Source organism: Scyliorhinus canicula, chromosome 1, assembly GCF_902713615.1.
Source record: "Scyliorhinus canicula chromosome 1, sScyCan1.1, whole genome shotgun sequence".
NCBI lineage: Eukaryota > Metazoa > Chordata > Chondrichthyes > Carcharhiniformes > Scyliorhinidae > Scyliorhinus > Scyliorhinus canicula.
The window spans coordinates 217993968-218007948 of record NC_052146.1 but is presented as its reverse complement, the minus strand read 5'-3'; the positions used below and the strand labels follow the sequence as shown (position 1 = coordinate 218007948).

The following is a 13981-nucleotide window of genomic DNA, read 5'->3' as shown; positions in this document are numbered from 1 at the left end:
ACCACCCCTCCTGTCTAATCAGATATACCATCCCTCCTGTCTAATCAGATATACCATTCCCCCCCTGCCTTATCAGATATACCATCCCTCCTGTCTAATCAGATATACCACCCCTCCTGTCTAATCAAATATACCATCCTTCCTGTCTAATCAGATATACCATCCCTCCTGTCTAATCAGATATACCATCCCCCCCTGCCTTATCAGATATACCATCCCCCCCGCCTTATCAGATATACCACCCCTCCTGTCTAATCAGATATACCATCCCCTCGCCTTATCAGATATACCATCCACCCTGCCTTATCAGATATACCATCCCTCCTGTCTAATCAGATATACCATCCCTCCTGTCTAATCAGATATACCATCCCCCCTGTCTAATCAGATATACTGCCATTCCTGTCTAATCAGATATACCATCCACCCTGCCTTATCAGATATACCATCCCTCCTGTCTAATCAGATATACCATCCCTCCTGTCTAATCAGATATACCATCCACCCTGCCTTATCAGATATGCCATCCCTCCTGTCTAATCAGATATACCATCCCTCCTGTCTAATCAGATACACTATCCCCCCTGTCTAATCAGATATACTGCCCCTCCTGCCTAATCAGATATACCATCCACCTTGCCTTATCAGATATACCATCCCCCCCTGTCTAATCAAATATCCCACCCCTCCTGTCTAATCAGATATACCATCCCTCCTGTCTAATCAGATATACCATCCCCCCTGTCTAATCAGATATACTGCCCCTCCTGTCTAATCAGATATACCATCCACCCTGCCTTATCAGATATACCATCCCTCCTGTCTAATCAGATATACCATCCCTCCTACCTAATCAGATATACCATCCCTCCTGCCTAATCAGATATACCATTCCTCCTACCTAATCAGATATACCATCCCTACCTGCTGTCTAATCAGATATACCATTCTCCTGCCTAATCAGATATACCATTCTCCTGCCTAATCAGATATACCATCCCTCCTGTCTAATCAGATATACCATTCTCCTGCCTAATCAGATATACCATCCACCTTGCCTTATCAGATATACCATCCCCCCTGCCTTATCAGATATACCATCCACCTTGCCTTATCAGATATACCATCCCTCCTGTCTAATCAGATATACCATCCCACCTGCCTTATCAGATATACCATCCCTACCTGCTGTCTAATCAGATATACCATCCCTCCTGCCTAATCAGATATACCATCCCTCCTGTCTAATCAGATATACCATCCCACCTGCCTAATCAGATATACCATCCCACCTGCCTTATCAGATATACCATCCCACCTGCCTTATCAGATATACCATCCCTACCTGCTGTCTAATCAGATATACCATCCCTCCTGTCTAATCAGATATACCATTCTCCTGCCTAATCAGATATACTACACCTCCTGTCTAATCAGATATACCATTCTCCTGCCTAATCAGATATACTGCCCCTCCTGTCTAATCAGATATATCACCCCTCCTGTCTAATCAGATATACCATCCCTCCTGTCTAATCAGATATACCACCCCTCCTGTCTAATCAGATATACCACCCCTCCTGTCTAATCAGATATACCATCCCTCCTGCCTCAGGTCATGAGTTTACCAATTTGCCCATGTGTTTCTGTTTATAGAGCAGAAGAGGAAGATGAACATTTAGAACGAACTCTGGAGCAAAACAAAGGGAAAATTGTCAAGAAAGAAGATAAATGTGTACTTCAGTGAGGAGCACAGTGATGCCGTCGCATATAGAAAACCATTGTCATTTTGATAAAACATTTGCGATGGCATTTGAATTATATAATGTTATATGTAGGTTGTAAACTGTTGTAATGTTTTATGTTGACAGCATTTAATCATCCCGACGCCTCACAGCCGTGTATGTGGCTGCATTTCATTGTTTTTATGAAATTGTATTTTGTAAAAAAAAAGCTGTGTGTAATTGTTTCATTTGTATCAGTGACATTTAATCTTTATCCCTTATATTTTGGGGAAATTCTTACTTCTATACTGAGGGGAGTGGGTGGAGAACACCAAATTGTTGCAAATGCAGCAGGATTGTTATAATTGTTCCCTATTAATCCTGGCTTTAGTTTTCATGTTACTTACAATTGGACTGATCTGCTTCAAATTGTTTTTTGATCAGTTTTCAAATACTGGAGCCGGGAAGAGGGGTCGGAAACCCGTCATTATTCTCCATGTGGACTGTAGTTTCAAACTAAATCATGTCATACAGAATTATATTCAAACAGAGACAGAATCTGCAGGATTACATTTGAAATTGAACAAATTGATCGCCGGGTTCAATTTTTCCCGGAAAGATTGATGGACTGTAATTTCCATTAGTTGTAAAAAGTGAAGCAGCGTTTTGAAAAATCTATAAAGTTCGGAATGTTTAAGCTTGCTATTGCTGCATTTCAAATCTTTGTTTTATTTTCGTTGAGTATTTGAATACTTCATTTGTGCTAGATCGTCAATTGACATGTTTTTTAAAAATATATAAATAATAAGCTTCGACAGAGCGGCCGTGTTGTAAATGATGTTCTCTGAAGTTAGTTTTAGTTTGAAATCTTGAAAGGGCTGATAACTGCACCAGTTGGTGATCGTGACTCTGGTGTTTTATGGCTGTTTATTTATTACCCGAACAGCGCAATCTGATTGTTTGAGCTACAGGTATTCTGCTTGAAACGACTTTGTTTGGATTTGTGTTTCGAAAGCAAATGAATTCTGTAGGAGCTCAGAATCATATTCAGTGCATTTTTCTGCATACATCTGAAGTCAGGTGCAGCTGCTGTCTGTGGAAGGAACATTTCTGTTTATTTATTCCAGGGTCATCTATGCATCTTGAATAAAACGTGAACTTTTAAGTGTTTCATGTGGAAAACGATTGTTATTGCTGTTTTGCCCTGCTCGCACCGGCTTGTGTATACATCATGTGTTTAAAGGGTTTTTTGTTTGCTCCGAATTTGTTACCAACGAAACAGCTTCTCCGGGTTTCCTCTCCAGCACAGCTGGTTAACTTTATTGGGACGCACTTCACTTTAAATGGGAGCCATTTAATGCGATCCTGAATTGTTCTTCATTTCAACCAATAAAGTTTTAGCAACATCAGCAATTACATTCTGGTTGGTAAAGGTCAAGGTTTCGATTTAATTATAAACAAATGCAATCTGTCTGAAATGCCGGCAGATAAAACTGAAAACCCGCTGCTTGTAACCTGTAATCTCTGGCGGCAAAGTAAGAGCAGCAGCTCGTTGTTAACTCTTTCAGGATCACCTCACTTTCAGGAATTGGTGAGGGTCAGCAGCCCAAATCTGACACACTTGATCAAAAATAAAACCGGAATCTAGTTTTCCAGCAGTACTTGAAGGGCTAGATTTAGGGACCTGTTATTTTCGTATCTTCCAACAATATATCCCACAGATTATTATTGTACAAGTAAAGGAATTCACCAACATTCACAGAGGGTTTAGATTAATGCTTTTTAACATCGGGAACAATCGAACAGGGGTTTTAATCAGCGTATTAATGCGGCGCCAAAACGTTATTTTTATTAATAAACTAACCAACGTGATTTGGGTGGATTTAAATGATCTACGGCGTTTGGTTGGTGGCTGATTTTTGTATTAAAGATGAGGAGCTGGATTATTCCCATCCTCGGAGCCTGCGAATGGGAATCAAGTGATTGAGTAAACGTGCGCCAGGACCAGAATTAAACTTTAAACTTCTTTGTTTTTCGGACAAGATCCGAAACTGACATTTCTGTTTGGAGACCCATTGCACAAAGTGAAGGTTAATGGGATAAAAAACATTTCCCATCGTGGCCAGCTGCACGTCGTTCATGGCGTGTGCACATTTCGAATTGTTACAATTTCCCTCCGCGTTTAATGGACACGAAATTATTGTGATGTTTGACTCTGAAACTATTCTCACGTGAGGTCGGCGGAAATTGCAGCAACACTTGGGTTAAACCGTCAAAAGCAGCCAGGATGGCCGGGTCCGAAGCCTCGAAACATCAGAAAGGTTTCAAAATCTTTTATGCTGAACCCCTCATCTGTGCAACACCCCATAAACCTCAGCTAGGAAGGCCCAGAGTTTTGAGGCAGTGTCACATACTCCACACCTCCTCAGGGTAATGTTGATGGTATATATTTTTAATTTAGGCCATTCATTCCTCGGAGGGAGATTAGGGCGAGGAAAACAATTTTCCCAATCCCCATCTGCTTACATGGAGACTTTTGCAAAAAGTTCCAATAGAAGCTTGACAAATTATACCAGCAACATGAAGGCTCGTCACAGACACTTGCTCCAAAATTAAATGGTAAAAATAAGGTCTGTCGGCCGCCGTCCGCTCCAATACTTTGAAATGAATTCGTTGACGTGTTCTCTCGGTTTGTGCCATTTAGTTTTACAGGAAATGCGCCCATCGCTGGCGCTCATATATCCAAACACAGGTTTGGGGACACACTCCTGTTTTAATCCACGCAAAAGCAGACTTTTGGCCACTGAACGCAAACTAAATAAGCCGCACACTTTTTGTTGGCACCCTTTAGTACCATTGTCTGGAACAGAAATCTAAAGTAAATGTGATCTTCAAAGGGGCGGCCACTCTTCCAATCTCAAGGTTTCGTATAAAATAAGTTATGAACCAAAACATTTTATTGTGCCAAAATAATTGTATATTAATGAAACTGCGATATCAGAGATATGATAACAATGATCACCCCTGCCACATAATAATCGGATAGGCGCAATTAATTCAAGCATTCTAATTGCTTCTAATGGTATCGTTAAATGGTGTAAATAATGCAGCAGCGAAAAAATGCTAGATCTTGTAACATCGCCATTCCGTCCGCATTATTAAAACATACTTGCAGTTAATGTAGTCATCTCAGTTCTCACCTGTTAGCTCCTGGACGGACATAGTAATACGCAGACTCTACAAACACTCTCAAAACAGCTAACATAAAGCTCAGATGCGCAGTTTTAAAAACTTTTCCACCCTTTCACCTGCTGAATAAAGAGTTGATGAAGGGGTTTAGTGGCGATCGAGACTGGAGCAGTCTCTTGTGAATTATTACATCTGGGCTCTTTGAAGTGTTTAAATGTGGCTCTAGGTGTTGATCAGTCGGATTCCAATCCCCTTTTCACGGAGGCAGTTACACAATCCTTGATATGATTTCCTTCCCCGTGTAAAGCAAATTAAACCAAGTGTGGCCGTTACAATCTGCTGGGGAATGTATCCTGGAAGCAGCTCGCCTTGCCGCTCCACTGCTGCATTATCCCCAATTTTATTTATTTTTGTCTATGTGGAATGAGTTTGATTCGCAATTCTGCGACACTCCTCTGCCTTTAACCTTTGAAAGAGCCACCGAGACAAAACTTTTTTTTTCTCTCGCCTGCCCCAGTGCAGGGTTTTAGTCTTGGCTTTAAGAAAATTCGCCTGCAAATTCGGATTATACAATACTCTTATTACAAAGGTTAGTGCTACTTGATACCTTTAATACTTTACACAGGCTTGATCAGCGCATCTTAACAGAAGCTTCACACAATACAAACAACCAGTAAATCCCTGGGATTGTTGTGGAGGTACACACGATTGTGCTTCACCGGCCAAATTAGCAATATGTTTTGTTTGCTTAATGCGAGTTTAAAACCAGGATTTTAAAAAAAATGTGCATTATTTTTTCAAACGGCGCAGTGCAGTGGTCTGATGATTCTCGTAGTCATGTAAATTTCGTTTTTGTAGATTAGAAAATGATTAAAACGTTAGTTTCCGCACATATAGAAAAGATACCCTTGTTATCAATAACTATAACAATCGATGCATAATTATATTCCAACAATAGCATAACAACCCAAAACTGTGCAGTCTGTATGCATAATGAATCGACAATCATCATGAGAGTTGTCACATTTTTTTTCCCGACGGGGTTAGCATATTTTTTTTTACGTTTAGCAAATACAAATGTTAATCCCGAACAATTTCTAATTATTTCGAACGGTTGGCTGCATCTTGCTCGTGGTAACGAGATGTTATTATCATGGAAATTGTCTGTCTCGGCGTAAAATTATCTTCCTTGAACTTCTCGAACACAACGGGGTAAAAAACACAAACAACAAAAAAAAACTTCTTGAAAAGTATTATTTGGCGAGTTGGGGCTGAATTGACCCGCCGGTTCTTTTGTTGGGGAAGGTGCTCGTGTCGATGACTTTAGTGAACTATAAGGAAAGTCTTGTGAGATCTCCCTTTGATGAGCTGCAGCGTATAGTAAAAAATGTAATTTCGTCGTCTGGCTGTCGGTTTCTTTGAACATTAGATCGCTTTCAGTTCCCGCCTCAATTAGAATGAGTTGATTTTCTCTGAGCAACAATAGATTGACCAAAGCCTTATTAACGTTTTCAGAGGAACTCCCCGAACCTTTCAAAAACAGTTAAGGAAACACTATGCCCTCTCCATGATATTCTGTTACCGTATTTTATTTGTTCACTAAATAAAAGTGACGCTTGAAAAGTGGTTTCTTTGATAACAAGCGGCCGACAGGACTTGTCTTAATTCATTTATTTTCCGCGACGGCGTATTCCCTCCCCTCCCTTCGAGATTTCGATTAAAAGGCAGCCCCCCATTAAACTTTACGCTGACTATTCCGAAATGTAATTCTAAGTGGGGATTAGGCCGTCATCAATATTCATGAGAAGGTACAATTTCAAACAAAAACATCTCCACATATTTCTCGGGGTAATTATTTTGCAAGAATCGAACTTCGCCAGAAGAAAAACCTAACCAGAACCTGATATATAGTAGGTCCCTCCCGCCGCAGGAAATGTCCGTACCTTTAAAGAGAGACAATCCTTTAATTTGGGGCTAACATTGGTTTAAAGTTTAGCATATTGTCTGCAGAAACATTTAAAGGACAGGGAGGATGGGTCTACAATGATGCTGATGTTTGGATGGACATTTGTTTGATTTCATGTATTGTCAGTTATGAAACTTAGAACGAAAATTATGTCTACAACACACACATAACTGTATAAACGCCTTTAACTTCACCCAGGCCAATATCTATATATTGTACAATTATTCTAAACATTTGAGCAGATGGTGGCAGTTACATTGATGTGGGATGACAGGGAATGTATTTTCCTGAATGTTTTCAGAACTTTTTCAACAATCTGCTGCTTTTCGTGCCTAGATTCCCATAACAATAATTACCTGGAGTAATTAACTACTGTCCAGTCATATATAATGAACAACTTTGCTATGCAGAAATTGCTAGTTTAGTGCATTTCCAACTGGGAGGCTGTGTTGGTGACCAATTTCAAGTGACCTTTTTACCAAGCCTTGGGAGGAGTGTATTACGCCTCTGGGAAAGTAGTGCGCCGGCGTCACCGGGCGACGGGCTGTCAATCATGGGCAGAGGCCTCGGCCATTGGGCGGCGGCGGCCCTGCGTCAGGCGGTTCCGCCAGACTGGCGCTCACATAGAGAAGGCTGCGCCGGAGCGCGGTGATCAATCTCCAGTCCCAGAGACAGCGAGTCAGGTACTAACTCAACACTCCCAAACTTTCTTTCTTACTTTCACTCGTAACTCATTCTAGCCGCGTCACGCTTCACTTCATCAACTACTCTCAGGCGTTCCCCAGTTTCTAACTTTGCCACTTGTGTGATTTTTTTTGGGAGGGGGGACGGGGGGTTATTCTGTCCATCTAACCCAGCCTAACCCTGTGTCATGTTGTGTTGCAGAATAGACCAGTGGCTGCTACCTTCATTCACTGAATATATTTGTGTTCAGCCGAATAACCAAACATCGCAGGTGAGTGTGAGTCTCGTATTTACTTATGTAAATTGTCTCGGGACAGTAAATTGTTAAAACTGTAAACAGTTTTTAAGAAGAGCTAGTTCGTAAAATGTGACCCGTTTTTAAATGAAGGGCAAATTTGCTAAAGTGCGGCTGTTTACGCGATTAGTCTTTGAATGATTTTTCTTATGCTGTTTATATTTATATTTGCGTTGGTAAATATTTTTATAGCTGCCCTAACTGCTTCCAAAGTGTTTAATTTGCTTAATTTTTCTCACGGAAATTTACAATTGTAGCGTCCAAGGGTCGAATGAAAAGCCTTGAATCCACTCAGCGGCTAATTGAAGAGGCGTGTTTTCGGTTTTTGTTCATTTATTTTGCTGATAAGGTTTCCCTTTAAATTGTCTCCCCCGAGGTCTAATCTAAATTGTAATTGACTTAATTTGCACACAGCTATCGCCTTTTAAATGAGCGCCCGGTTTTATCTGGGTCCCGTGGAGGTGAAAATTTGGTTTGGGGAACTGTTGATTGAGAATAGTTGCAATTTTAGCTGTTGGTTAATTTTCTCTGCAAGTGCTCTGATGTTATCGTTACTGTTTTAAGTGTATATTCCATTAAAATGTCTACATTAAATATTCAAATTGATCTAATTGTTTTAATTGGAAGCTGTTTTTTTTGGGAGGAAGAAGGAGCTTGAAGTTTACAACTCTTTCATAAACCAGTTTTACGATCTGGATGTTGACAAAAATGTAATTTTCTGAAACCAGTATAGTCACAGGATTAGTTAACCAAACCAACATCCCTTTAGAGGATATTTTCAATTTTTTTCTTTCCCCGAGTCTAATGTAGATTGTATTCGAAAGTCGGTCACCTTTTTATAAATGAGTTTGAAGGCGTTGAGCTAAAATGTATTTCGGGACTGGTTTCAATTTCCAGTTTTTGTTATTAGCCAAGTCACCAATACGGCACCGTTCATCTAATTAAAAGGTACGGGAAATTTGGTGCATTGATTCAAAAGACGTCTTGGGACGGAAGAAGTTTTTTTTTTAAATACGAGATTCTGTGCAGAAAGAAGATTAAAATCCCTCCACCGAGTGTCTGTAATTAAGGAACGTGCGCCTGTAGAATTATCTCATTAGTTCATCAGGACACCAACAATAACGAATTCTTAATCACATGAATGATTCCTTTAATCGCCAGACAGAACGCCGGCTTCAATTGTGGAGAACATTCGGTCTCAAAAGTTTTATAGTGAAGTGTGTTGGCGGCTGCAATGTTGGAGCAAAGCTCTCTCTTAATTACCCCAATAAATGAGGTAGATTTTAAAAAGATGGGGCATTGGGGCAGAGCTCGGATGATCTAAATTGGGAGTTTTGCCTCCTGTGTTTAAAAGGCAGAACGATTTTGGGGTCGAGTGTTTGCTCCAACACTTTAACTTTGGAACATTTTAAATATTTACCTGAATACAACGGTGTCTCTAATCCAAGAAACAACACTTTCTCGGCCCACCTGCTGCTCCAGAATTTTAGTAAAATTTGATGTTTTGTTAATCTCATTCCTGCGGAAAATGAATAAAGAGAATGAGTTTCCCGAAACGATCCCACCATTTTGAATTCGTTGATCTTGATACTTTAAGAGTCTTAATGTGCAAGGGTAATGGACAATGTGCAGGGGTAATGGACAGTGTGGAGTGTAATGGGCAGTGTGCAGGGTAGTGGACAGTGTACATAGGTAATGGGTAACGGGCAATGGACAGTGTGGAGTGGAATTGGCAGTGTTGGGGTAATGGGCAATGGAGTGTAATGGGCAATGGAGTGATTACAGGGTAATGGGCAGTGTGCAGGGTGGAGTGTAATGGGCAGATTGCAGGGTAATGGACAGTGTGGAGTGCAATGGACAGGGTAATGGATAAAGGACAGTGGAGTGTAATGGGCATTCCCCTGATGGTCATCACTTCAGACTTTAGGGCAAACCCTTAATTTTCCATTTGTGGATATTTTCCTGAATGTCAATTTCAAAAGTTACTTATTTCTGTGGTAAATGTGCATTGAGATTAATATTTGGGCCTGTTTATTTATGTTTGGTTTCCTCTTGTTCTCTAATGAAACCACAAACTGAAATGTAGCCCCTGTGCCCCGGACAGGACAGTAAGTGACTGCCCTTCAACACTCCAATGCAGCAAATTATACAAAATCTTCAGCCCTCTCTAGCCGTTCCATATTAAAGGTATTTTCTTCTCCCTCTTCAGGAATACTCCAGCTGACCGGCAGCAGAATTGGGAGCAATCCGAACGGCAAGCCGAAACTAATTTCAAAGTTTTGAAGATTTGGAGACCAAATCGTCCAGTTTTTAGCATGATGTCATACCTCAAACAGCCTCCCTACGGCATGAACGGCCTGAGTTTGACCACTCCAGCCATGGACCTGCTGCACCATTCGGTCGGATACCCGGGTAAGGAAGGGCCACTTAAACATTCAACCGCGCGGTGTAACACTGTCAAACTTGGGAGGATTTAATTGTAAAATTTAGATTCGAGTGCAATTTGCCGGGGATGTCGATAGGTCAGTTTCCAATTCTGTTTTTGGCGAGATGATATTGGCTGGAGGGAATGGAAGTTCTGGAGATTAAACTACTTTCTCCCCAATTGTAGCAACTCCGAGGAAGCAGCGGCGAGAACGCACCACATTTACCCGCTCACAACTCGATGTGCTCGAGTCACTTTTTGCAAAAACTCGATACCCTGATATATTTATGAGGGAGGAAGTGGCTTTAAAGATTAATCTACCCGAGTCCAGAGTACAGGTAAGCTCGATGTGAAGCGGTCATTTATGTCTGACTGTTGTAACAACAGTAGAGGAAACTGGAACCACCTTGAAACCGCGCCACAACTTACCAGTGAACTTTCACAAGTTGGTTTAAATGTACAAAATCGGTCTCTGATTGTACTGCTTACCCCGGGATCTGGGCTTGAGGCGAGTATTTTTGAAATGAGTGTCTCGCGGGAAGCGTTTTTTTTAAATAACTAAATTTATGTAGCAAATTGGCGGATATGAAGCATCTCACTTGTAATATATTTCAAATGAGCACACGGTACTGGGAGTTGTTTAAGGTATTTAAAACCATAAACCGTGGCGATATCTCCGATTGTGGATGATTTGTGAAATATTTTCATCCAAGATTTGGTCAGATGCCCTCTTTAAACTGCTGAAGCCAATGGAGGTTGGTCTGTTTGCTAAACACCCATTCTGCAGGTGTAATTGATGGTTTATCACCAAAAAAAACCCCAACTTTCTAAAAATACTTTGAACGGTGGGTTTGCAACCTCTCAATATGATTTTCGGATCATTAAACCATCAATTAACACCGTCTCCACTTTGAATCTTGGCTTCTCCCAATGTTCCGGTCACTCTTAAACTAAATATATTTTTCTGTAACATTCCCACCAGCCACTATTAGAACGGGAGATTTTGAAGTTTAAATAGTTTAATTCAACTGACTAAATTGTTGATGCAACTGACTAAATTGTTGATGCAAACAAGTGAATCGAATTTCTAACCACGGAGTGAATTATTATTAAGCTTTTTCCACCCGAAGATTAATTTTCCGTGGCTTGAGGAATTTGTATTCCGACAATTACACATCCGAATGTGTGCAGTGGAGTTTTCCAGAAACTCCAGTAGGATCAATGGGATTGGAAATGACACTCTGAATAATGTTTAAATTCGCACCAAGCTGCAGCCAGTACTTGGGGCGATGCACACTTGTGTATATTGAGGGATTAGCAAATGGTGAGGATTGTTTTCCCCGGGCTAAGCAGTTTAAATTTATAATTATAAAATGAACTATCTTGGAAAACCGACCATAAGATTTGGTGAGAAATCAAAGGGCCGAGTGTTAACGGGAGATGGGTCAGTCTAGTTTATTTTACATTTCTCTAATCTCGGGACGTGGCGCCAACGTTGTTTAGGAAGAGTTTGGGTTATTTGTGTCAAACTGAACATTTAATCTCCCAGTTATTGGAAAGGGAAGGCTGCCTATGAAGGGGTAAATTGACATGTTTGAGTGGTGCATTCCCCGCTCCAGGAATAATGTCATTCTGTCCCCGCTCCTCTCTCCTCCTCTCCAGGTTTGGTTTAAAAATCGCCGCGCCAAATGCCGACAGCAGCAGCAGAACGGAGGCAGCGCCAAATCCCGGCCAACCAAGAAGAAATCGTCCCCGACCCGGGAGAGCAGTGGCTCGGAGAGCAGTGGTCAGTTCACCCCGCCCGCCGTCTCCACTTCCAGCAGCGGCCACACCAGCAACAGTAACGCGGCTGCCTCTGTCCTCAGCACCCCCGCGTCTATCTGGAGCCCAGCGTCCATCTCCCCGGGGGCCGCAGTGGGGGAGCCTCTGGCGGCCAGTGCTTCGTGTATGCAGCGCTGTTCCTCATCCAGCACTTCCAGCGCCTACCCCATGGCTTATGGTCAAAGCAGCGGCTACAGCCAGGGCTACCCGCCTTCCTCCTCTTACTTTAGCGGCGTGGATTGCACCTCCTACTTGGCACCCATGCATTCACATCACCCTCATCACCCTCACCACCAGCTTTCTGCCCACGGCGCCGCCCTCAGCCCCATGAGCAGCTCATCTATGTCTGGGCATCACATCAGTCAAAGTGCTGCCCACCATCACCATCCTCACCAGGGCTACACTGGAGCAGGATTAGCCTTTAATTCAGCCGATTGTCTGGATTACAAAGAGCCAACCTCCTCCTGGAAACTCAACTTCAACACAACGGACTGTTTGGATTACAAAGATCAGACTCCCTCCTGGAAATTTCAAGTTTTATGAACACGATTTAATGCGCCAGATTTAAGTGTTTTAACCATTAACTTGTCTCCAAACCCATTTTTAAGAACTTGATGCTTTCTGATTTGACGGAAGTCGGTGTCTGAAAGTTACACGTTGTTGACTGGTTTATTTCCTCCAATCTTGTAGGTGTTTGACAATCAACATGGTATCTGTTTTTAATTGAACATTTGAGTGTAGCTGTTTGCATTTGTCAAGTAGACAGAACCAATCTCATTGTCATACCCTAGGATGCAACATTACTGTACAAGAAGCGGATCAACTTTCCAATAAAATGTATTGAACTAAATGTACGGGAGATTTACTGTACTTAAATCTATGGTGATTTCCTTTCATTAATACTAGTCTGATCTGTGGCTGCATAACAACGTTATTTTTGTCCAATATATATTAATATATAGGGTATATATTGATATATAGGTGTGTGTGTATATATATGGAGTGTATATATGGTGTGTGTATATTGATATATATGGGGTGTATATATTGATATATATTGGTCAGGCGCACTGACCTTCTATTTTTTTTTTAGCTAGCTAACTGAATTCGACCAAATTCTCCTTGGGAGTGGGGAGTGGAAACAAAATGAATTCAACCCGGATTAATTTTCTTTTGCCAAGTGAGTGCGGTAAAGCCACGTTTCAGGTGAATGTTGTTGCAATGACATCTGGAGGTAGTTGGGTCTAACCCCGGAAGCCTATTGTGTAGATAGTATTGTAGTGGAAACCCCACATTCACGTGGGGCGAGGGAAATTGCACATTTGTGTAAATTATGGTCACGCTGAATTTTGTCGCTACATGAAATTATTTTGCGGATTCGATCTTTACTCCTCAGGAGTAAAAAAAAAACACTGTTGAAAGTATTTAAGGCACGGCCATTATACATATGCCGTTATATATAATTAAATGACATTACAGAGAACCCCGTGTCTGCTTGCTCTTTCACCGATGGTTAAATTTTGATAGTCCCAAACGTTTGAATTTGTACTTTCCAAATTGCAAGGTTTGGGGAGCAAAGCCCTGTTGCTGACTGTCAATTAACACCCCCTCCTCCTCTCCTCCTCCTCCTTTTCTCTCTCTCTCTCTCCTTTCTCTCCCTCTCTCGGTGATATTATCCAATTTTTGCATTTTTAAATATACGCCGTGCTATCTGTCGCGTCTCCAAGTAGCAAAGCAGAATTAAAATCCATCCATTTAATCGCGGCTGGATTGTAAAACATACAGTTTGGATTAAATTTGTGCGACTTGAATGATCCAGTCATTCATTTTAGGAATTTACAAATATTTGCTTTGGGCTTTTCTCCGTTCTGACGAAG

At 41.4% G+C, this 13981-nt stretch overlaps 2 protein-coding genes across 5 annotated transcripts in view; both read left to right on the top strand.

Moving 5' to 3' along the window:
- The window catches only part of ehbp1 (EH domain binding protein 1), a 481622-nt gene extending 478728 nt beyond the window's left edge, over positions 1-2894 (top strand). The window contains 1 exon segment of the mRNA XM_038807817.1: positions 1657-2894. Within this exon segment, the coding sequence (XP_038663745.1) occupies positions 1657-1747 (91 nt within the window). The 3' untranslated portion in view covers positions 1748-2894.
- Positions 2895-4026: 1132 nt separating this feature from the next.
- otx1 (orthodenticle homeobox 1) lies at positions 4027-12954 on the top strand. Of its 4 annotated transcripts, none has more exons than XM_038807851.1 (5): positions 4027-4045; positions 7765-7834; positions 10068-10270; positions 10470-10621; positions 11946-12954. In XM_038807851.1, the coding sequence occupies exons 3-5, from the start codon at positions 10174-10176 to the stop codon at positions 12645-12647; spliced, it is 951 nt and encodes a 316-aa protein (XP_038663779.1). In that variant the 5' UTR covers positions 4027-4045; positions 7765-7834; positions 10068-10173; the 3' UTR covers positions 12648-12954. The 4 variants fall into 4 exon arrangements, with proteins under 4 accessions (XP_038663779.1, XP_038663770.1, XP_038663760.1 ...); XM_038807842.1 differs by lacking the exon at positions 4027-4045 and adding an exon at positions 5330-5502; XM_038807832.1 differs by lacking the exon at positions 4027-4045 and adding an exon at positions 7459-7562.
- Positions 12955-13981: the final 1027 nt, after the last annotated feature.

Excerpts from the sequence above, each read along its gene's own strand:
- otx1 (XM_038807851.1), top strand. The coding sequence starts at position 10,174 with ATGATGTCATACCTCAAACAGCCTCCCTACGGCATGAACGGCCTGAGT. Across the intron at positions 10,271-10,469 it reads CCATTCGGTCGGATACCCGG|CAACTCCGAGGAAGCAGCGG; the intron begins GTAAGGAAGGGC and ends CCCCAATTGTAG. Across the intron at positions 10,622-11,945 it reads TACCCGAGTCCAGAGTACAG|GTTTGGTTTAAAAATCGCCG; the intron begins GTAAGCTCGATG and ends CCTCCTCTCCAG.